Below are 25,638 nucleotides of genomic sequence, written 5' to 3'. Positions count from 1 at the left end.
AGGATATCCACACATTATTGTGTGGATATCGGGAAAAATAACAGAGCTGATTTGACTTGGTGTGTGTAATAAGGTGGAGAAAATGGCGGATTGCTTCATGTTGTGACGTCACGGGTGAAAGGTCATCGCTCGACAGGCTATCAATTGAAAGGCGTTTAAATCGCCAAATTCACCCTTTCAGAGTTCTTAAATCGGTTAAAAAAAACCATATAGTCTTTTTTTCTGCAACATCAAGGTATATATTGACGCTTACATAGGTCTGGTGATAATGTTCCCCTTTAAGACCATTTAAATCAGGGGTGTCAAACATAAGGCCCGTGGGCAGGATTTGGCCCGCCAGATGAATTTGCTAAGTGTAAAATTTAGCTAAAATTGTGTAATGAAAGGAACTGCTGATCTAAATGTGTCCACTGGGTGTCGCAATAACTCTGTTGGGAAAGCAAACGCTTGATACCGGAGCCAAGCAAGAGGTACGCAGTAAAGCGCATATAGCTGTGGTAACGCTGATTGATTCATTGATTGAAACTTTTATTAGTAGATTGCACAGTACAGTACATACTCCGTAAGAATTTAACACTAAATGGTAACACCCGAATAAGTTTTTCAACTTGTTTAAGTCGGGGTCCACGTTAATCAACACGTGGCTGTGGCTCCTCCGAACAAAATGAAACACAAAACCTGCAGTTTTAGGTCTTCTTATTCAAAGCATTGTTCTTTGGCATCCTCATTGCTACTAAATATCTCTGTGAAAAATGAGAAAAGTGAGTAAATCAACCATCTTCAACAGTTTCTACATCCGTGTGTGTATTGTTTGTTGAGTTAGCACAGGATTAATACCTGGACATGAGAAATGAGGTATTTGACACCGAGAAGTTAATGTGTTTCGTTCAATCCCAGATAGGCCGTGACTTCATGTTTATTGGCTTTGTAGATACACTGAGACAAAGTCTACAGTTCGTTGTGTTTTTCAGACCGCACACAATTTTTTCCCTCAGAATTTGAAGTGTTTTGTTAAAAGGATTATTTTGTGATTTGTTCATTTTCAGAAAGTGTTTGTTCTTTTTTTGGCCAAAGTAAAACAAAGAAAACCATCTGAAGTCGTCTTTGTTTTTAAGGTATCATGCCATGATTTTACCAGTCCAGCCCACCTGGGAATAGATGTTTTCCTCCATGTGGCCCCTGAGCTAAAATGAGTTTGACACCCCTGATTTAAATGTAAAACATTTTTTTTATACAATATGTAAGTAAAGGGTCCCCACTCCCTTTCTTTATTACTTTGAGAGTCCTGGCCCTGGATAGTGATGAGGACCCCACAATGATTAATCCATAGGTCTTATTTTAGTACATGATCAATCATCTTCGTCACATTTAAAGGGGAACATTATCACCAGACCTATGTTAGCGTCAATATATACCTTGATGTTGCCGAAAAAGGTCCATGTATTTTTTTAACCCTTTTCCGAACTCTAAATGGGTGAATTTTGGCGAATTAAACCTTTCTATTACTCTTGGGGCGATGATGTCACAACGCCATTTTCTCAAACACATTACAAACATCAAGTCAAATCAACTCTGTTATTTTCCGTTTTTTCTACTGTTTTCAGTACCTTGGAGACATCATGCCTCGTTGGTGTGTTGTCCGAGGCTGTAACAACACGATCAGGGACAGATTCAAGTTGACTTACGTGGAGTGTGCATCGATTAGCACAGCATGCTAATCGATGCTAATATGCTATTTAGGCTAGCTGAATGTACATATTGCATTTTTATGCCTCATTTGTAGCTATATTTGCATCCAGCCTTTCCCTCCACCCACATTTAATGCCAAACAAACACTTACCAATCGGCCGATTCGAGTTGCACCAGCGTCAAAAGATCCGAAAGTCCCTCGTCTGCACATTTTACCGGCGATGCTACGACAGACATGGCAAAGAGATGTATGGATACCCTGCGACACTCAAAGCAGATGCATTTCCAACGATGAAGTTGTTGGGATGCAACTCAGTATTCTTCTTCCTCCAAACACGACGAGTTGAATTTATACTAAAATGGATACAAGGATGATACAGCAGGGGATTGGGAGAATGTCATGTGGTCAGATGAAACCAAAATAGAACTTTTTGGTATAAACTCAACTCGTCGTGTTTGGAGGAAGAAGAATACTGAGTTGCATCCCAAGAACACCATACCAACTGTGAAGCATGGTGGTGGAAACATCATGCTCTGGGGCTGTTTTTTTTCTAAGGGGACAGGACGATTGATCCGTGTTAAGGAAAGAATGAATGGGGCCATGTATCATGAGATTTTGAGCCAAAACCTCCTTCCATCAGTGAGAGCTTTGAATGGTTGACCAAATACTTATTTTCCACCATAATTTACAAATAAATTCTTTAAAATTCCTACAAAGTGAATTCCTGGATTTTTTTTTCACATTCTGTCTCTCACAGTTGAAGTGTACCTATGATGAAAATTATTACAGACCTCTGTCATTATTTTAAGTGGGAGAACTTGCACATTTGGTGGCTAACTAAATATTTTTTTGCCCCACTGTAAACATGCTGGATGTGATAGTGCATCTGTACCTAATGTATCCTCACATCATTAGGATAGGAAAGACTATTATTTCTCCCACAATTGGGAAATAATGTAGTTGCCGTGCAGATTCAAAAAGTCAAAAAAAAAAAAAAGCATAAAAAGTGGCGCAAAAGTCACAAAAGGGCTACTTTCATTGCTCAATTTCTAAGGGTTTTAAACCAGAAAGTAAACAAAGTACATGAAAACAGTGGGGACCTTAAGGCCTTAAAGAACACAAAGGAGGACCTAAAAGAGGCCAAATCTGCAGAAACCAGCTGCCACAAAACAAGCGCCACTTTTTACACACAACAAAGGTAAAACGCAATGAAAAACTACAAATGAGTAACGTACTTTCTGGGCTATATGAAGCGCACCGGTATTTAAACCGCACCCAACAAATTTTAGAAGAAAGACACATTTTCACAGATATTAGCCACACTGTTCAATAAGCTGTAGATACATACAAAGTTTTTAGTTTTATTTACATACTTTTATTGTTCCCAATTAAGGTATGATCGAACAAAACAGAAGTCATCGTCATGGACCCACTAGCTGCGGAAGTGAGCTCTCCAGTCAGCTAAACAAACTCGATAACTGCACGGGGACGTTTTCGTGAATTTACCAAACTAAAACAATACAAAAAGATTGCCATTTTAAGTTAATAATACGAACACAGGCATTTGTAAACAAGTTAGCATATTCGCTAATGTTAACAATGCTGGCATGATTACAACAGCGAATACAAATATGCTTGACAACAGCCCAACAGACATCACACATGGGACGGTTTAGTAAGCATGAATTGGTTAAGTAACTGTTGCTTGGAATAATGAAGGAAGAATCCTTTCGCGCAGTAACGCTATGGAAGAATACTTCCGGTTTAAGGAACGAAACAGGAAGTACATTTTAACCGCAGCACCTGCGGTGAGTGAACACGTCTAAAAGATGGCGCTATAGCACAAACAATAACCCACTAGCACAAACAATAACACACATTTTCAGTGTCTCTGCTAGTGTTTCTTGAGAACTATTGAATACAAAACATTATGACCGTAAGCGAAGAAAAATTCATAAACTAGGCGCACCGTTTTGTAAGCCGCAGGGTGCAAAGCGTAGAAAAAAAAATAGTGGCTTATAGTCTGGAAAATAATGAATAATACATATTAGTCTGGAAAAAAATTAATAATACATATTGTGCACATTCAATTGCAGAATGCATTGATAAATACAAGAAAAACACCATCTTAACACCCAAAAGTGCTATGCAGAACTACATAGTGAAAAGTTCTACTGCAGCCATAGTGAAGTGAAGTGAATTATATTTTATATAGCGCTTTTCTCAAGTGACTCAAAGCGCTTTACGTAGTGAAACCCAATATCTAAAGTTACATTTAAACCAGTGTGGGTGGCACTGGGAGCAGGTGGGTAAAGTGTCTTGCCCAAGGACACAACAGCAGTGACTAGGATGGCTGAAGCGGGAATCGAACCTGCAACCCTCACATTGCTGGCACGGCCACTCTACCAACTGAGCTACATAAATGTTGCCTTCTTCACTAAATAGAAACTTAATCTTATTGATATTCACCAACGAGAATCAATGTGCCGAATAAATGAGTTTACATTTAACTAAAATACCAACATTACTTTTGGTGTGTATCTGTTCCGCAGTGTGGATTATTTTTGTGATCATACCCTGTTATATTGATGAGTTGCACAAATTGGCCGCCATGTTGTCATGTAAGCCAGCACTTAAAAGCAAAAAATAATAAATAGACTTATTTTTGTATAAGGGAGCGTATGACAATTAATTAGCATTACTGAGTGCATGTGCTGTATCACATGAAGTCAAATTATACACCTTTTCCTTGTGCACTGTTCCTCCCGGTGTTATATATCTTTACTGCACTGACCTCTGCTACTGTGCACAGCTAACTGTAAGCATCGTTGCGCCTCGTTAGGAGACGCACATAAAAAACATGTTAGGTCATATTGCCTGTGTTGACTTACTGTGTCGCCTTGGTGACAAAGACAGGAAGTGTGGTCGCATCCAGTGCACTGTGGAAAAACAAGCATGTGTTACAGGGACTGCACACACTACTCCCTCTAACTGAGTCATAACAATACTGCATTAAGGAGTGCAGGAAAGACGTATCAATCCTAATGTAAACATATATATACAGGACTGTCTCAGTGAATTAGAATATTGTGATAAAGTCCTTTATTTTCCGTAATGCAACTAAAAACATGAAAATGCCATACATTCTGGATGCACTACACATCAACTGAAATATTGCAAGCCTTTTATTTTAATTATGCTGATTATGGCATACAGCTAAAGAAAACTCAAAAATCCTATCTCAAAAAATGTGATTATTTCCTCAGACCAAGTAAAAAAAAAAGATTTATAACAGCAAAACAAAATCAAACATTTAAAAATGTCATTTAATGCACTCAGTACTTGGTTGGAAATCATTTTGCACGGATTACTGCATCAATGCGGCGTGGCATGGAGGCAATCTGCCTGTGGCATTGCTGAGGTGTTATGGATGCCCAGGATGCTTCAATAGCGGCCTTCAGCTCATTTGCATTATTGGGTCTGGTGTCTTTCAGCTTCTTCTTCACAATACCCCACAAGTTATCTATGGGGTTTAGGTCAGGAGAGTTGGCAGGCCAATCGAGGACCATAATGCCATGGTCAGTACACCAGTTACTGCTGGTTTTGGCACTGTGAGCAGGTGCCAGATCATGCTGGAAAATTAAATCATCATCTCCATAGAGCTTTACAACAGATGGAAGCATGTACACAGCTGCATTGACTCTGGACTTGATGAAACACAGTGGACCAAAACCAGCAGCTGACATGCCTCCCCAAACCATTGCTGACTGAGGGAACTTCCGTTGTCTAGAGTTCAGGAGTGGCTAGACCATGGGAATACAGCTATTGAAGCTGTATCTGTTGAATGTATAAGCTTATGAGATGCTTTTCCTTTTTTTGTTTTTATATAAATGTCTTATGATAATGTCAATGAGGGATTTTTAATCACTGCTATGCTGAAATTATAACTAATATTGATATTGTATTTGAAAATATTCATTTTGGGTCAGGTTTGATTTTGGAATTGGATTGCATTGTTATGGTATAGCTGTGTATTGTTTTGTTGGACTGATAAAAAAAAATTAGATTTTTAAAAAATGAGAATCGATTCTGAATCGCACAACGTGAGAATCGCGATTCAAATTCGAATCGATTTTTCACACACCCCTAAGATAGATATATATATATATATATATATATATATATATATATACACACACACACACACACATACAGTCATAGTCAAACATTTACATTTATTTATTTGTGATAGAGTGATTGGAGCACATACTTGTTGGTCACAAAAAAACATTCATAAAGTTTGGTTCCTTTATGGATTTATTATGGGTCTACTGAAAGTGTGACCTAATCTGCTGGGTCAAAAGTATACATAAAATACTGTTAATATTTGGTTACATGTCCCTTGGCAAGTTTCACTGCAATAAGGAGCTTTTAGTAGCCATCCACAAGCTTCTGGTTGAATTTTTGACCACTCCTCTTGACAAAATTGGTGCAGTCCAGTTAAATTTGTTGGTTTTCTGACATGGACTTGTTTCTTCAGTATTATCCATGCGTTTAAGTCAGGACTGTGGGAAGGCCATTCTATAACCTTAATTCTAGCCTGATTTAATTCTACCATGAATTGATTAACGTGGACCCTGACTTAAACCAGTTGAAAATCTTATTCGGGTGTTACCATTTAGTCGTCAATTGTACGGAATATGTACTGTACTGTGCAATCTACTAATAAAAGTATCAATCAATCAATCAATCAAACCCTTTTTTTTTTTTTGACGTGTGTTTGGGGTCATTGTCCTGTTGGAACACCCAACTGCGCCCAAGACCCAACCTAACCTCCTGGCTGATGATTTTAGTTTGTCCTGAATAATTTGGAGGTAATCCACCTTTTTCATTGTCTCATTTACTCTCTGTAAACCACCAGTTCCATTGGCAGCAAAACAGGCCCAGAGTATAATTCTAAAAAATTACTCTGGGTTCCTCCCACCTCCAAGACATGCACCTGGGGATAGGTTGATCGGCAACACTAAATTGGTCCTAGTGTGTGAATGTTGTCTGTTTATCTGTGTTGGCCCCGCGATGAGGTGGCGACTTGTCCAGGGTGTACACGTCTTCCGCCCGATTGTAGCTGAGATAGGCTCCAGCGCCCCCGCAACCCCGAAGGGAATAAGCGGTAAGAAATGGATGGATGGACGGATATATATATGTTATACATTTTGCAGAAAAAAATAGCCTTGTTATGCAAACCTAAGAAGAAGTTTGTATATGAGGTGAAGCACAGCTAAGAATAAATTGAGTTGTGCCTTCTGTGTTAAGTATTTGTAGTCCTTCACTTTTTTAAATATTTTGTTTGTGACAAAATTATTATAGATTTAATGAATTATTTTCCTTTTATGAATGAATCACATGTGCATAATTCTTTCAAGTGTATTCAAGTGCACAATGCATTGATAAATAAAAGAAAAACACCATCTTAACACCCGTAAGCATTATGCAAAACTACATAGTGACAAAAAAAAAAAGGAAAATTGCACCTTTTAGGAGAAAGTTTGGCCATCTTTATCTTCACTTTGCGTTTCAAATTGCTAAAAACTGCTTGCAAGAAGCGGCTATTCTGCCTAGAAAAACATCCAGCAAAGCTCCATATAAATGCTGTGACCTGCATATTAACCAAGCTATAGCAACATCCTTATTGTTGGAGCTAACACAGAGGAACTACTTTTCTGGGGCAGTGACACAGCGCTTCACAAACATAGAGAGTGAAGTGATGCTAGCTATCAGACTTATTTGAGTTTTGAAAAGTTTGGATTTTTAAATTGCACATGCTGAAAGCTAAAAAAAAAAACAGACGGACTGAATCAGTGAATATTAATAATGCTAGGAAAACACGTCAAGATGCTTGATTTCTCCAGCATCTTCTTACCCAAAGAGTAAGGATTATGCTGAATTTAGCAGTTAAACAGGGAGCACAGGTCTAGTGCTGAAAGATACAATCACCTCAGATAGAGCAGACATTGTTCATATTTTGTTTAGCACTACTGCTATATGAATTTTACATTAATGTTTTACGAGAGCTAGATCTGCTTCGCACCAAACTTTTAAAACTGATAGCTCACCCTGAGTATATTCAGGCTAAAAAATATAAATATAAATAACTAAATATATGTTGGCTCTTATGAAGTCTGCCATGATTAATGGTAGCAAACATAGAACAGGCTCTCGATGCTGCTGTTGCTGTTGAAGATGGAAGTAGCGTTCGTTGCAATGCACTCTGTGAAATCAATGCACCCAAGAAAGAAGTTCCAGTTAGGTTTAAAATGAACAACATACTATAAATATTACGTTATCATGAATGTGCCTGTGACTATATTACACAAAACCTACAGCTTGTATATAAAAAAATTTTGGGATTTTTTTTTTTAGAGTATTTTATAGTTGTAATAGTCATACTTGCCAACCTTGAGACCTCCGATTTCGGGAGGTGGTTGGAGGGGCGTGGTCGCGGTTGGGGGCGTGGCTAAGAGGGGAGGAGTATATTTACAGCTGTTGTGTGTGCAGTTGTGCACTGCACTCCACTTTCTAAAGTAAATGTTATTGTCACAAATGCATGATTGATTGATTGAAACTTTTATTAGTAGATTGCACAGTACAGTACATATTCCGTACAATTGACTACTAATGTGTAACACCGCAATAAGTTTTTCAACTTGTTTAAGTCGGGGTCCACGTTAATCAATTCATGGTACAAATATATACTATCAGCATAATACAGTCATCACACAAGTTAATCATCATAGTATATACATTGAATTATTTACAATCCGGGGGGTGGGATGAGGAGCTTTGGTTGATATCAGTACTTCAGTCATCAACAATTGCATCAACAGAGAAATGGACATCATTGAAACAGTGGTGTGACTTAGTAGGATATGTACAGCCAGCAGAGAACATAGTGAGTTCACATAGCATAAGAACAAGTATATTCATTACAAATACATTTGATTATTTACATTTGGGTTATTTACGATCCTGGGAGATGAGATGTGAATGTAGGAGAATTAAAGGGTTGAAGTTGCCTGGAGGTGTTGTGGTGCATCATGTACAGTAGATGGCAGTATTGTCCTGTTTAAGAGTGTCACATGCTGTTTACGGCAGACGAACTGCCTTACGGTAGAGCGTTAGACGTAAACGTGACTGTTGTTGTGTGTTGTTACTGCGCTGGGAGGACGTTAATGAAACTGCCTAACAATAAACCCACATAAGAAACCAAGAACTCGCCCTCGATCATTCTACAGTTATAACGTCATTGGGCAGACACGCTCTCAGACACGTCACTCAAGTCCTCATGGCGCTAGAGGGGCATGGCCTCCAGCTCCGCCTGAATTTCGGGAGATTTTCGGAAGAACATTTTTCCCTGGAGGTCTTCGGGAGAGGCGCTGAATTTCGGGAGTCTCCCAGAAAATCCGGTAATAGGTGAGTCTGTTATGATCCGTAGCCCGGATCATGTTTTGTTCTGTTAGTTTGATTACCTCAGTTCTGTTTTCAGCACCCCTGGGTTTGTGTTTTGGTTTCCATAGGTGCTGATCAGTTTCACCTGGCTCTGATTAATGATCACTCCCCTGCTCATGGGCACTAATCAGAGTGCTACATATTCCTGTCTTTGGCCACGCACTGGCTGGCTGTCCTTTTTGCTTCTATGCAACAAGTTACGTCATATACTTTTTAAATTCCTTATGCTAAGCTTTCACGCTAGCTTCCTTATCTTCGCTTCTCGTGTGATCAGTAAACTAGTTTTATTTATTTTGTATCCTGTACAAAACAAATGATTTATTGATGATTTAATATGCAAATAAATCATTGTCTCACCTGCACTTTGCCTCCAGAGTTCCTGCTGCATCCCAGGAAAACGACCATGCGACCATGATGTTACAGAGTCCTCATTACTCTTTGTAGAACGCACAGAAGAGAAAAGTTATGTGTTTTTATCCGACATAAGGATTGTGAATGATGGGTAAAATTCTCCAAAAAACTGCAGTTTTAATTCAAATAAAGTATTTTAGAATATGATGCCACAAGCTTGACAATCTTACCTTTGGGCAGTTTCGCAACCTTCCTCCTAAACTTCATCTAGTTGGCTCGGAAGCCATTTTCATTTCTCCGTAGATGTTTAACGAGAGGGAATTGGTGAGGATTTTCTAAAAAAATGTTTTGAATTTTTACAGAATTTGCAAACATTTCAAGATAAAAAAAAATTGTTCTCATTGTGTGTATAATTTATAGAGGGAAAGGAATTTTACAATGATGCAGTAAGAGAATAAAAATGAGGAAAAAATGAAGCACTATATTAATCCTTTCGTCTGTCTTCCTCAGTGGGATCCCGGCGGTGTCGCTGTGCCCCCCCGACGGCGTGTATCCTGGCCAGGGCCATTCGAACGCTTTCCAAGCTGAGCGGGAACTATGTGACAGCTGCAGCAGCCTTGACGGGCCCTCTTCCTCCAGTCAGCTATATCACCAAGTATGATAACGCCATCACTGGCTTTCACAATACAAACATCACAGACATGCAGGAAGCCACGCAGAGGCCTAGAAATTGGTGGAGTAGACTGACCACATATACAATGCAGGTGAAACTAAAACAAAGGTGAATATTCTGCAATGGTTTGTTTATTCCAGCAATTAGATTTGAAATTAAAGTATGACATATCTTATAACATGCAACTTAAAATATTTCAAACATTCTTTCTTTCCAGTGTGTAAAAAGTACAATACTTACAATGTAAACACTTTTTAGAGCTCAACAAAAGACTAGATTAAGTTTAATGGCAAAGACAACTCCCTAACTCAGCAACACACCCTAGTCCAGGGGGCTATAACCTTTTTGACCTTGGGCCCAATTTTTATCACTCCATAGGGGCCCACTCAAATACAAACGCTGAATTAGTCATCTTACTCTTGTTTTTGTAGTTATATGAAACCATGTGTCAATCACAAAGATCATGATTTATTTAACACACAAACCTTAGGCTTAGGTCAGGCTGATTAGACAAATATGCACTAGTCAATATACTGCATAAGAAGGGCTCACAAAAACCTGATTAAAAAAATACATTTACATACAATTAGGTTGTGCTAAAATACATCAACTTAATTAAAAAATATTTTAACTAAATTATCAATAAAATGTAAGTGTAACTTTAATCATCATTTTTGCTCTAAATAATTTTCTCTAGGACTTAAGCTACAGACGTCTTTTTTGGTTTAATATTGTCATTATTGCCCCGAGAGATGGAAAATGTATTCCAACTGGGTACTGCTGTGGCCCATACAGACCACAGAAAGGAACAATGGGCCACGGACCTATGGTTAAGAAACACTGCCTAAACATTACTGCCATCTAACGTCTTTGAAATTGCAACTGCATGCAAAGTCGACTATATAATACTTGCAAATGAGACTCAGAAGTGTAAAAAACCAAGATATAACAAGTGGACAGTGCAGTTATTATAATCTGTCACTTTAAAAAGATAAATTAAAAAATATATATTTAATGTTAAACAAATTTAACGATTTATTAACACCTGAACACATAGAGTAGTAATGAAAATTAGTGCTGTTATCGATTCCCAGGTACTGGGAATTGGTACTGCAACAATTCAAATTTAAAAGGTATCCATTCCTAATTTGAAATAATGCTCAGTTTTGATTTACACTGCCAGAGAGGTGCTAGAATTTAACATGGTTATTTTTATTATTGTAACAAAAATGCAATGTGGCTACTTAAAGGGGAACTGCACTTTGTTGAATTTTGATCGTTTACAATTATCATGAAAGACATGACGATGGATGAAATTATTTTTAATACATTCTAAATATTAAATAAATGCGATCAAGAGTCCGCTTAAAATGGAGCCTATGGGAGCCGTCCAATTCTGTAGTAAAGTGAAGCCCTTAAACATCCAAAGACCTCCATTAAGGTTTTATATACATGATGTAAATACATATGTAATGTATTAACAAGCACATTTATAATAATGTTTGATATTTACTTATTTTGATCTTTTTAAGCATATACATGGTGCATTCATTTCAAAACGCATCACAACTTTTTTTTTTCTTCTTTACTGATTATTTACTGCAGACTTTATGAGAGCCACCAAACACAATAAAACATCACCTACTGTACAATTTCTGCTGTCATTAGGATGCTGACTGCTGGGATGTTCATATATACCCATTTTGATGAAGAATGTCTCATAATCCTCGCGAAGAAACGGGGCAGGGGGTATCAAGCATTTTTTTGGGTTGTTTTTTCACCATTTTCAGGTCCTAAATGGCTGTCAAACTGTACCAACTTGTCAGAATACCTACTCACACTTCTTCTGTCCAGGTGAGATGCATGATTTATGATCCACAGTGAACTTCCTGGGGAAGAGGAAATGCCTCGCCAGTCGATCACGTCGAATTTGTACACAAGCTTGCGATCACAGCGCCGCTATAAATAGTTTGTGTGCGTTAGCGCTTGTAATAACAATATCACTAATACTTGCCCTGTGATGAGGTGGCGACTTGTCCAGGGTGTACCCCGCCTTCCGCCCGAATGCAGCTGAGATAGGCTCCAGCGACCCCAAAAGGGACAAGTGGTAGAAAATGGATGGATTCAAGTCACGAAATGTAAATGGAGTATTGTTGCTCGTTTTTAAATGGTTTTATATCGGATTTTATGGGCGGAATAGAGAACCTCCCATTGGCTCCGCTGAAAGCAGATTTTAATGTACGTTTATTTAATATTACAAATGCATTTTTTTTTTAAATCCATCCGTGGTCATGTCTTTCATCATGATTGTGAACAATAGGAAATATTCCCACAGAAGGGCAGTTCCCCTTGAGGCAAATATTCGAAACATTGTGTCAATGAGTTTCTTTCTAACATGCATGCATACAACATGATACATCACAATTTCCAGTTTCTCTATTCAACATATTTGAAAAGGAGTAGGAAAAAGCAGAGCTTATTAAATCCTAAAAATGTTTGTTCACTTCCTGTTCTCAATTTATTCACAATATACACCATAACTAATGACATAACAAATAAATAAATAATAATTAGTGAAGTACATTTAATTTCGTATGGTGAGATAAATTCAGAATGTTTATCATGGTTCTTCTTCTTTGTACTTTGTAAACACTTTAAGTTTAAATAGTTTCTTGAAGTGGATCATGTTAGCACATTGTATGATTTCTTTGGTTATTCCATTCCATAATTTAATTCCACATACTAATATACTGAAGGTCTTAAGTGTTGTACGTGCATACAAATGTTTTAAATTACATTTTTCTCTAGGATTATATTTCTCCTTTTAAAAATGTGAGAGAATATTAAGTCAACCGAACTTATAAATTGAGGGGAATTGCATCTGGCCAATTTGGTCAAAGAGATTTTTTTCTAAAGATCCATTTTCATATAAGAAATGTGTTGCAGATTTTTTGCAAGCAGGCCCGGAATTAAAACCCCGCTAACAGCTCTTAGAATGGACCTTATCAGGTTATGCATAAATCCATCCATCCATCCATTTTCTACCGCTTATTCCCTTTTGGGGTCGCGGGGGGGGCGCTGGCGCCTATCTCAGCTACAATCGGGCGGGAGGCGGGGTACACCCTGGACAAGTCGCTACCTCATCGCAGGGCCAACACAGGTATACAGACAACATTCACAGTCACATTCAAACACTAGGCCCAATTTAGTGTTGCCAATCAACCTATCCCCAGGTACATGTTTTTGGAAGTGGGAGGAAGCCGGAGTACCCGGAGGGAACCCACGGAGTCACGGGGAGAACATGCAAACTCCACACAGAAAGATCCTGAGCCTGGATTTGAACCCAGAACTGCAGGAACTTCGCATTGTGAGGCAGACGAACTAACCCCTCTGCCACCGTGAAGCATAAATATTGCAAGTAATTTTTAATGGATCCTTGGATCCGCTCTGAACTGAACTCTCGCGGCTGTGTTGGATCCACTATGGATTGAACTTCCACAGTATCACGTTAGACCCGCTCGACATCCATTGCTTTTGGTCCCCTAGAGTCTGGGGGGGGGGGGGGGGGGGGGTTGCCCACATATGTGGTCTTCTCTAAGGTTCTCATAGTCATCATTGTCACCGACGTCCCACTGGGTGTGAGTTTTCACTGCCCTTATGGGTTCTTCCGAGGATGTCGTAGTGGTTTGTGCAGCCCTTTGAGACACTTGTGATTTAGGGCTATACAAATAAACGATTGACTGATTGATTGAATTACGTTTTGGTTTTTTTTCAATCCCTTTTTCAGGTCCACCGGGGTCCAGCACAACTCCAAAAATATCCGCACTGCAACCCTTACCATGCTCTCGACCTAAACACACGGCGAGAACCGAACAGCACCGTAAGCTCCGATGCAGAGCCGGGCGAGCGGGTCAATGTGGGACACAGCTGTGGCTCAGCCCGTCAAACGATTCGCCAGCACGGTGCGACCAGATGTCACTGGCTGCACGGGTCGAGCGAAGGCGACGTGCAGCAACGGACGCAGCGACACGTGGTGACAGTGGGGTGCGTTTCCTGACATGCGTGTTTATAATTTACAATATTTTTATAACCCTGTATGTGTGTTGTTACCGACAGAGATGGAGGACTCTACTGCTTGGTGAGAAGGTGAGGACAGACGGACAGTGTCAAAAACAAACAAACTGCGTCTCCTGACAGCTTCTCCTCTGGTGGTCTTCATCTTCTTGACAGTTATTCCCAGGTGCTGGTGGACTACCCACTAGAGGTCCTTGTAGGATGTGCCTTACTGGTCCTCGGATGTTCTCTGGCTGGCCTCTTCATAGGTCCACTGCCGGACTTCTCCGAGCCTCTGTTGGTAAGACTTCTGGTGTCGTGGTAGAGTATCAGGGAGTAGAGAGTTAGTGCTTGTTAACTGCCATGCAAGTGTAAAAAGAAGTCCAGTTAGTACATAGTTAAAGCTACACAATGTGTACTCACCGTTTGAACAAAAGTGTAGAGGTAGGATTCCGCACATCCTTTTCCAGCATATACTCTTTTTATTTTGTTGGCATGTTTAGTAGATAATCACTGCAGGATTCGAGATGATGCCAAATCATGCAAATTCAACCATTCTCCACTAATTACATACCAGTATGTGTGGCCTTGCAACCTTGTCCAATGTCCATAACTTCACCACATACACTATATTGCCAAAAGTATGCCTTGACTCACAAATGAACTTGAAGTGCCATCCCATTCCTAACCCATAGGGTTCAATATGATGTCGGTCCACCTTTTGCAGCTATTATAGCTTCAACTCTTCTGGGAAGGCTGTCCACAAGGTTGTGGAGTGTGTATATAGGAATTTTGGACCATTCTTCCAACAGCGCATTGGGGAGGTCGCACACTGATGTTGGTCGAGAAGGCCTGGCTCTCAGTCATCGCTCTAATCCATCCCAAAGGTGTTCTATCGGGTTCAGGTCAGGACTCTGTGCAGGCCAGTCAAGTTCATGCACACCAGACTCTTTCATCCATGTCTTTATGCACCTTGCTTTGTGCACTAGTGCACAGTCATGTTGGAAGAGGAAACCGTTACCTTGAGGTTGGGAGCGTAGAATTGTCCAAAATATTTTGGGTTCCTGGAGCATTCAAAGTTCCTTCCACTGTAACTAAGGGGCAAAGCTCCACTCTTGAAAAAAAACCACACACCATAATTCCTCTTCCACCAAATTTCACCTTCAGCACAATGCAGTCCGAAATGTACCGTTCTAGCAACCTACAAAACCCAGATTCGTCCATCAGATTGCCAAATGGAAAAGCGTGACAGATCAGTCCAGAGAACGCGTCTCCACTGCTCTAGAGTCCAGTGGCAACATGCTTTACACCACTGCATCCGACTTGATGATGTATGGCTTAGATTCAGCTGCTCGGCCATGGAAACTCATTCTATGAAGCTCTCTGCGTACTGTACGTGGGCTAATTGGAAGGTCACATGATGTTTGGAGCTCTGTAGCAACCTCTTTGCACTATGCGCTTCAGCATCAGCTGACTGACTGTCAGTTTACGTGGCCTACCACCTGGTGGCTGAGTTGCTGTTGTTCCCAAACTCTTCCATTTTTCTTATAATAAAGTCGACAGTTGACTTTGGAATATTTAGGAGCGAGGAAATTTCACAACTGGATTTGTTGCACAGGTGGCATCCTATGACAGTTCCACGCTGGAAATCACTGAGCTCCTGAGAGCGGCCCATTCTTTCACAAATGTTTGTAGGAACAGTCTCCATGCCTAAGTCCCTGATCTTATACACCTGTGGTCAAGTGATTAGGACACCTGATTCTGATCATTTGGATGGGTGGCCAAATACTTTTGGCAATATAGTGTATTTTGGCCAATTAACATAATTTTTGCAAATCCAGTTCGTCTCTGAGCGGTGCTCATACATGCTCGTCAACTGTCTGTTGTTTTGTGTAGACGAAGCTGAGGAAGAACAACGTGTGACAACATATTAACTCTTTATTGATCAAATGGTACAAATGTCGTCTTCCCGGGTAGCTCACACCTACATTTGGTAGAAGTGTGATGATAATCTCACACCATCTCTCATTTACCGTCTCTCACCGTCAAAATGAGCGCTATAGATCACTTTCAACAGTTCACAAATGCTCTAAGCATGCGGGGTAAAATAACTAAAAAAGGAATCGTTTTTTAAGCAATAAACACACAGAGAATGCCTGCAACTTGTGGAGAAAAAAAGCAGACATCAGACAATAAGCAAGTCCTTGGTGGGGTTTTTTTTTTGTAATTACTATTAATACTCCATTAGTGTTGGCGCTAGGAATTTTCTAAATGGGGTCGCAGGGACCCCATCAAGTCATAAAAATGGGGTCCCACAGTGAATTTATGGGGTCCAACTTTTTTGTAACCATTTTGAAAAGAAATTATAAATACATATACATTATCCTGTTTTATCTCACATTCTACATTGTTTTGGAAAAAGGTTGTCATCAACGTTAATTCATTACAAAAAATAATACAAAAGAAAACCCATTTTTATGCATATGTAAATTCATTCAGTTATAAACATTGTACTTTTTTCTTTCCTTCATGGATCTAAACTTTACTGTTGTTTTTTTAAAATATATTTTTATTGTAATATTTTCAGAATGTGTTTGTTCTGTTTTTGACCAAAGCAAAACAAAGAAAACAAGCTGAAGTTGTCCTTATTTTATGAAGTTATCCATGATTTTACAAACCACGTTTCCATATGAGTTGGGAAATTGTGTTAGATGTAAATATAAACGGAATACAATGATTTGCAAATCATTTTCAACCCATATTCAGTTGAATGCACAACAAAGATAAGGTATTTGATGTTCAAACTCATAAACTTTATTTTTTTTTTTTGCACCTATATCAATCCAAATGGTTATATTCCATTTTGTTCCGGAGGACACCACGTCCACAGTTTCCAAATATAATTTGAAATGTGGACTCGTCAGATCACAGAACACTTTTCCACTTTGCATCAGTCCAGGTTATATGAGCTCGGGCCCAGCAAAGCCGGCGGCGTTCCTGGGTGTTGCTGATAAATGGCTTTCGCTTTGCATAGTAGAGTTTTAACTTGCACTTACAGATGTAGCGACCAACTGCAGTTACTGACAGTGGTTTTATGAAGTGTTCTTGAGCCCATGTGGTGATATACTTTACCCACTGATGTCGGTTTTTGAGGCAATACCGCCTGAGGTATTGCACCTTTTGATGATTTTACGGACCGTAGATGGTAAAATCCCTAAATTCCTTGCAATAGCTTGTTGAGAAATGTTGTTCTAAAACTGTTAGACAATTTGCTTTCAAATTGGTGACCCTCACCCCATCCTTGTTTGTGAATTACTTAACATTTCATGGAAGCTGCTTTTATACCCAATCATGGCACCCACTTGTTCCCAATTAGCCTGCACACCTGTGGGATGTTCCAAATAAGTGTTTGATGAGCATTCCTCAACATTATCAGTATTTATTGCCACCTTTCCCAACTTATTCGTCACGTGTTGCTGGCATCAAATTCTAAAGTTAATGATTATTTGCACAAAAAAAAATATATATATAGATCAGTTTGAACGTCAAATATGTTGTCTTTGTAGCATATTCAACTGAATATGGGTTGAAAATGATTTGCAAATCATTGTATTCCGTTTATATTTACATCCAACACAATTTCCCAACTCATATGGAAAAGGGGTTTGTAATAGTCCGCCCCACGTGGGCAGATTTTCCTCCATCAGGCCCCTGAGCTATAACAAGTCTGATTCCCTGGTAGAGTCGTTTGACAATAAGCTCTGAGTATGTGCTTTTACTGCCATCCAGTGTCTTCTTTTAATCCTGTACTTTGGTGTTGAGGTTCCAGGGAACACGTAAAACAACTTTCATAAAATCACAAGTTAATTTAATGTTTTAAAAAAAACAATTGTCTCAAAACATTAAAACTTTTTGAAAACGCTGCCGCAAATTGTGTCCTTTTAGGCTGCGACTATCACAATAAAGCCTGTGAAATTCTGGAAGGACTAATGGGTTAGTTAGCAACAATGCATACAAAATTAGGGGCATATTTGGATGAAACCTTCAGGAACTACCGAAAATGGGATTAGGAACACGCCATAAGATGTTTGGGGGGTGATAGGGATCAGAGTCACTGTCATGGATTATTTACTATTGGGATATAGGACTAGGCAGTGGTCTGCTAATTTTACTAGAATTACGCCACCACAGGACTAAATGGAGATCCTGGGAATTTAAAGAAACTCACTGAGCTAAAGTCTTGGACTGTGTGCCTGTTCTCACAGGACGACTAGATTCAAACTGTGCAATTTAAGGAACATTTTCCACCTAATTTTTGGCAGGACTCTTAGTTACACAATATATAGGTACATTTGATAGTGTATCCGGGAATATGTCAGCTTTATACTAATTCCAAAGTGTTGTGGTACCAGTTGTACCATAGAAGCTTTGGATACACTTTGTTTCCGTCAGTCTACCCCAGAGGGTAGACTAAATGACGGGTTCTCAGTTCTCAATGCAAAGCGCTTTGTGTGTCTAAAAAAGAGTTATATAACTCTAATCCATTATTTTATTATAATAACACGTTTATACACAAAAGCGGTGATTGTCAAACTGTGGTACTTCATCTAGTGGTACGCCAAAGAATGACTTGATTAAAGAACAGTGTTTTATTTTCCTAGTGTTACTGTTCAAGTTGTGTGTAATATTACAGTGGCCAAAACTTTTCAATATACATCTGCCTTGGTTTTAATAAAAACTTAGGCCTACTAAGTGACCTTGTGGCTAGAGTGTCCCTCCTGAGATAAGTAGGTTGTGAGTTCAAATCCCGGCCGAGTCATACCAAAGACTGTAAAACTGGGACCCATTACCTCCCTGCTTGGCACTCAGCATCAAGGGTTGGAATTGGGGGTTGAATCACCCAAAATGATTACCGGGCGTGGCACCGCTGCTGCCCACTCCTCCCCTCACCTCCCAGGGGATGGGTCAAAATCAGAGGACACATTTCACCACACCTAGTGTGTGTGTGTGTGTGTGTGTGTGTGTGTGTGTGTGACAATCATTGGTACTTTAGCTACGCTGCTGTTTTAATGTTGGTCATTGTGGTGGTACTTGGAAAACCTAGTTTTGTCTGAGGTGGTACTTAGTGAAAACAGTTTGAGAACCACTGCACTAAAGTATATTGTTTGTAAAGCCAATCGCGCAGGCAGAGGCGTTGATGATGCAAAAACATTCATATTAGACACTGTCCACAAACACATGGAGCACCTCAGCCAAACTCTTGTTTGCAGACTTCTCCTCGGCATTCTACACCCTGCAGCCCCATATCCTGGCTGACAAACTCTCAGCCCCTCTTTCATCTGGGTGACCAGCTAAATCTGTGGATGATGGACATTTTGACCAACAGATCCAGAAAGTTCTGGTCAACGCCAATTTCTCTAAATTCTAACAAATCTCAACCGGCTCGCCTTACCTCTGCTCTTCATACACCCATGACTTCAGAACCACACAACCTAACTGTCATCTGGTAAAGTACACGGATGATATCAAGCCCTTTTCATCACCACAGACCAGCAATTCCTGAGTTTGTGGAGTGGTGTGACAGCTCCTGTTTGGAACTGAACATGAACAATACCGAAGTCATGGTGATAACCTTCTCCAACAAGCAGATGGAAAAAGTGGCAGCAAAAAACACCATAAACCACGGGAAGCCTTTTGAAGTAGTCCAGGAGTACAAATACCTGGGTACCATTTTTGACAACCAGCTAAAGTTCTCCTCCAACATAGAGGATATTGTCAAGAAACGTCAGCAATGAAAATACCTTCTTCGGAAGCTCAATTCCTTTGAAGTCAGCAAGAACATCCTCCTGACTTTCTACTACTCCTCCATCGAGAGCATCATTACATTCTCCAAAACCTGCTGGTTCCGCTCCACCAGCCTCCAGAACAGAAACCGCCTTCAGAACAGAGTCAAAGTATGTTATAAAATAATCAGACTTCCTGAGAGGACTCGGTCTACCATCTAGGAGCCGCAGACACTCAAGTTATCAAGTCGGATCAGGCAGGAACCCCCGCACACTCTCTTTCCAGCGTTTAAGTGGCTCCCCTCAGAACGTGGGCTTTGTGGTCCCTCTGTAGGACACAGAGAAGAAAAACAACCTTTGTCCCCAGGGCTGGTCAGCTCCTCAACTCTAGATCCCTTACATTCCCACTTGCCTGCTCCTTACTAACCCCTTAACACTTTTTATTATGCCAACAGTGGACTTCATGCACTATAGTCAGTTTAATATTCATTTTTTCATTATACCATTTATACAGCTCTAGTATATTTTTAATCTGTCACCCTAGTATCTTCCATGCCCCACAATCTCTTCTTAACTAATATCTACCTACTTGCACATAGCTCTGTATGTACTGTAAGGCTTCCACCTGTTCGACCTGCTACCATCAGGCAGGTGCTACAGGTGCATCAGAGCCAGAAAAAACAGGTTCAGAGACAGCTTCTTTCCCAGAGCTGTCACCATGTTGAACTCTAACTTATAATAATAATAATAATAATAATAATTCACCCATATACAATATCCTACCCTAATTCCCTACTGTGTAATACTACCCTTCGAGTGCAATACGTCCGACACTGATTGTTATTTATTATTTCGGTACTCTTGTCTTGTTCTGTATATTGTGCAGTATTTTGTATTTCTATAGTGTTTTGTATATTGTACAGGATTGTTTATTTTTATTGGATAGTAGTCTGTTTATTTCAATTGTTAGTTTTTTCCTTTATTACCTCTTATTTATTTAACCCCATATTTGTTCCCACTACCGCACCTTAAAGGGGAACATTATCACCAGACCTATGTAAACGTCAATATATACCCTGATGTTGCAGAAAAAAGACCATACATTTTTAACCGATTTCCGAACTCTAAATGGGTGAATTTTGGCGAATTAAACGTCTTTCTGTTTATCGCTCTTTTTGCGATGACGTCAGAACGTGATGTCACCGAGGTAATACAGCCGCCATTTTCATTTCCTCGAACACATTGCAAACACCGGGTCTCAGCTCTGTTATTTTCCGTTTTTTCGACTATTTTTTGGAACCTTGGAGACATCATGCCTTGTCGGTGTGTTGTCAGGGGGTGTAACAACAGGGAGGGATTCAAGTTGCACCACTGGCCCAAACATGCGAAAGTAGACATTTTCCCGGTGATGACAGACATGACACAGAGATGTATGGATAACCTGCAGATGCATTTGCAACGATAAAGTCAACTAAATCACAAAGGTGAGTTTTGTTGATGTTGTTGACTTATGTGCTTATCAGACATATTTGGTCGCGGTGTGACTGCCATCTAATCAATGCTAACATGCTATTTACCGGCGGCGCTAAAGCATACATGGCACAGAGATGTATGGATAACCTGCAGATGCATTTGCAACTATATTACGTTTCCTTCCACCCACATTTAATGCGAAAACACACTTACCAATCGACAGATTTAAGTTGCTCCAGTGCCACAAGATGCCAAAGTCCTGATCGTTTGGTCCGCACATTTTACCGGCGATGCTAACGCAGCTATTCGGCCATGCTATGGCTATGAATAGCTTCAGTTTCTTCTTCAATACTTTCATACTCCAACCATCTGTTTCAATACATGGAAAATCTGTTGAATCGCTTAAGCCGCTGAAATCCGAGTCTGAATCCGAGCTAATGTCGCTATATCTTGCTGTGGTATTCGCCACTGTTTGTGTATGACGTCACAGGAAAATGGACAGTGTCTTGGCAGAGAGCGAAAAAAAGGCACTTTAAAGCTTTTTTTAGGGATATTAAGGGACCGGTAAAATTTTGAAAAAAACTTCCAAAAATACAACAAGCCACTGGCAACTGATTTTTATTGTTTTTAACCCTTTTGAAATTGTGATAATGTTCCCCTTTAAATTGGAGTCTTTAATCTCGTTATATGCAAATATAATGACAATAATTTCCATTCTATTCTATGCGTATGATTTTACTTAACTTAGTGTTTAACTTGAAATTGTTGCTCATTTACTGCTCTGTGTGCCTCTTAATTGCCCACCGGGGACAAATCTCATTTTTAGAGTTTAATTAAACTCTGCTTAGGTGGAGAACCTGGATATAACATAGGACTCTCACTCACGATGTAAAGCCCAATGTTAATTAATATTCCTATCATGACTTTAGTATCATCATCAATCAATCAAGATATAATAAATTAGATCAGATGACACTCATTTTCATCTTAATTAATTCCATTATTTAAAACTAAATTAAAGGTGCTCCTCCAAGATAATATTTCATTATTCCAGTATGAGCTAGAAAATGCTCACAATTGGACTGCTTCTGAAGTCCATGAGCAAATACCAATCCTTATATATAAGGCACAAGCATCTGCATAGTCGTACGTTTTGATTTGTGTCCATGTGTGCTTTATCTCCTGAGGGCTTTGAGCCACGAGGGACACACATCGCCGTTCGGCAGTCCAGCTTGTCCAGGCTGCAGGAGAACACTGGCCCGGGGAAAGTGTTAGGTCTGTTGCCGGAGCAGCTCAGTAAAAGGTCAGTTCGGGCGGAAGGCTGGCTCCCGACAAAACACAAGCGCATCATAAACCCCTGCAGTACTTTAAAAATTTCTGAGGTCATCACTAGCTCTGCTTTTTTAACAACTTTTTTTCACAGAATTCGCTTTGACACGGTACACAAGTACCTAACACACGCAGTTTTCTCTGTGGTTCTTGCAGCATTGCTCCCAATGCGGAGGGCAACCACAACACCTCTGGACTTCGATTAAAGAGGATGTTAGCCAGAGACTCGACTTCAGAGTCCTTCCTGTGCGACGCTCCAGGTAATCAGTCTTGTATAGTGCGTCACACAAATCACTCAACATGACTGCTACGACGGGACTACGTTTGCTTGATCGATTATGAGGGAAATTAACAAGATAGTCCATTAAACACTACACTACAGTATAATATGTCTAAAATTCTATGTAAAACAGTTTTTTTTTAATATTCTGAACTCCTGTTTTAAAGCCAGTGTTGGGCAAAATTATGTCGCCCAAAAGAGGGCCAATTCGCAAAAATTGAATGCAACTTTGTCCAAAGCCCACAACATCCCTGCACATTTTGGCCAATCAGCATTAATTTTGCCAAACAAATGTGTCTCCTACTATGAACGTCACTCAAACATAAACTTTTGTTACTTGTGTAAGCAGCAGCAATATCTCAACTCTTTATTGTCATAACTCAGCCATACTTCTTGTTCATATCTACACCCTGAGGATTCTGGGTAATGTAGTACACTCAAAGTTTGATAGAATTCGGTCCCATATAAATAAATAAATGTGTTTTTTAAAAAGGGTAGAAAATAAGGATTTCTATAGAACGCAATCCCGGGAATAGCGCCACAGTATTTTATGGACCCCAACGACCGCGTTATATCAAACTTTGAGTGTATGTAAACATGTCCATCTTAGTTTACTTGTATGTATACATTTATTTTACTTTCATTTATCCAGGGTAAGACTATTTAGAACAGGTTTTGATTTGCAATGCTGACTTAGCAAAGACGCTGCATTTACATGACTAAGTTTGTTGAAGTGTGACAATAATCTGTCATCGACTGAAAAATACACAAATGACTGCTGTTGATTGTGCTCAACAATCGACAAACTATCTAATGTGTGGGGTTTAATGCTTTGGAACATGAATTAATGTTTAAGACGGACAAAACACTTTTACGGTGGAATACAAACAGAGAATGTGTGCAACTTGGAGACGATTAAGAAGTCTCTGCTGGTGTTTCGCTGTCTCGTACCTACTTTAAGTACCTCTGATATAAAATGAGTAAAACATCAATACAGTATTTGTTTTTACAAAGTTTGTTGAAATGCTTTGCTTTTCAATGTTGAGGTTACACTGAACATTTTAAGTTGGCCCTGCGATGAGGTGGCGACTTGTCCAGGGTGTACTCCGCCTTCCACCCAATTGTAGCTGAGATAGGCACCAGCACCCCCCATGATCCCAAAGGGAATAAGCGGCAGAAAATGGATGGATGGATGCATAACACATTTATAAAATTAAAAGTTGATTCAACGTTTTTTTTTTTTTTAAGTAAAGGCCTCAAAAAATTGCAACTTTTGCTGCAACTCTCTTAAAAAGCTTCCGCAAATGTCACGCATTTTCAGGGTTTCGGCAGGTATCTGCAAAACTAATAATGCTTTTTAGTGCACTTTTATTGCAACAAATTTAATGCCCATGTTCTACTGCAGATAATTTATTATACATAGTCAAAACTGTCTGTATAGACAAAATTTGTAAACATATGACATTGATCATCTTAAATAGTTGAAAGGTTTACTGTACATTAACTGTTACTCTCTAGAGAATTGGAATTGGCTCACAAGACTGTTGAAGCTGAGGATGTATATGTATTTATTTATTTTTCTGTATTGGCAGTAACAGCTGCAGCCAGTTGTGATGGCGCCGTGGCGGCAGCAGAAGTTGCTTTGTTGGTCACGCTAAAGAAATTGGCACTGCCTTTTTATTCGCCAACTTGCGTTTAGCTAATAGCACGTGCAATTTCACAGCATTAAATGTTTTTAATGCCTCTGGACATCAAATGTAATGCCATTTAAGGTCTTACTTTTCACAAAATTATTTTAAGTATTTTTAATGTTTGTTAATCATGTAAAAAAACATCAAAATCTTGAATACTGCGGCTGTATCTCAAACTTCCACAGCTGACATTACATTGTTCTTCTCTGAACCACAAACTGAGACTGAATTCAGTCAATTACCATGTTGTTTTATATGCTAGAAGAAAGGATAATCACAGGTGGCCATTTTCTATGTTGAGTCCATCTGTCTCTTCCGCACAGGCCAGCGTTTCGCCCAGCTGGTGTTTCGCTCAGAAAACTCAGCCAGTCTCTGGAGCCTGAAGGCTATCCATGCCATGTGCGAGATGGAACAATCCAGGGTACGCTCTGATCTAAACTGGTGCTTCCACGACACCTTTAGCCCTCGCCCATCTGCTTGCTTCTTCAACTCCTCAGCCATCACTCTGTGTTGAAACGTTGACTCCAATGTAATTGGCTAATTTGTTTGGGAATGTGTACAAAAGCATTTCGCTCGTCTGTCGCAGATACGCTCCCAGGCTCAGTTCCAGGATGTGTGCCAGCAACATGTGAGAGCCGAGGCTGAAGCAGCATCCAGTAGTGGCTGCTGTCCCAGCTGGTCTCTGGGAAATTACTTAGCTGTCCTAACTAATGCCTCCTGCTGTCTAAGCTTAACCTCACACCAGGTAGGTGTTCCAAAATAAGTACTTAATGGATTTTGAGTTCCCTATCCAAACAATATTGCCTGAA

At 39.7% G+C, this 25,638-nt stretch overlaps 1 protein-coding gene across 1 annotated transcript in view; it reads left to right on the top strand.

Moving 5' to 3' along the window:
• disp2 (dispatched RND transporter family member 2) overlaps positions 1 to 25,638 on the top strand; it is a 35,868-nt gene that overhangs the window by 4,327 nt on the left and 5,903 nt on the right. The window contains exons 2-9 of the mRNA XM_061895843.1: positions 10,058 to 10,202; positions 14,008 to 14,264; positions 14,337 to 14,366; positions 14,451 to 14,574; positions 22,717 to 22,832; positions 23,015 to 23,118; positions 25,153 to 25,250; positions 25,416 to 25,574. Coding sequence (XP_061751827.1) covers positions 10,058 to 10,202; positions 14,008 to 14,264; positions 14,337 to 14,366; positions 14,451 to 14,574; positions 22,717 to 22,832; positions 23,015 to 23,118; positions 25,153 to 25,250; positions 25,416 to 25,574 — 1,033 coding nt within the window. The remainder of the gene's footprint in view (positions 1 to 10,057; positions 10,203 to 14,007; positions 14,265 to 14,336; positions 14,367 to 14,450; positions 14,575 to 22,716; positions 22,833 to 23,014; positions 23,119 to 25,152; positions 25,251 to 25,415; positions 25,575 to 25,638) is intronic.

This window comes from Nerophis ophidion, linkage group LG03 (genome assembly GCF_033978795.1).
Source record: "Nerophis ophidion isolate RoL-2023_Sa linkage group LG03, RoL_Noph_v1.0, whole genome shotgun sequence".
In the NCBI taxonomy this organism is placed as follows: domain Eukaryota; kingdom Metazoa; phylum Chordata; class Actinopteri; order Syngnathiformes; family Syngnathidae; genus Nerophis; species Nerophis ophidion.
This window is presented reverse-complemented; position numbering and strand designations above follow the sequence as displayed.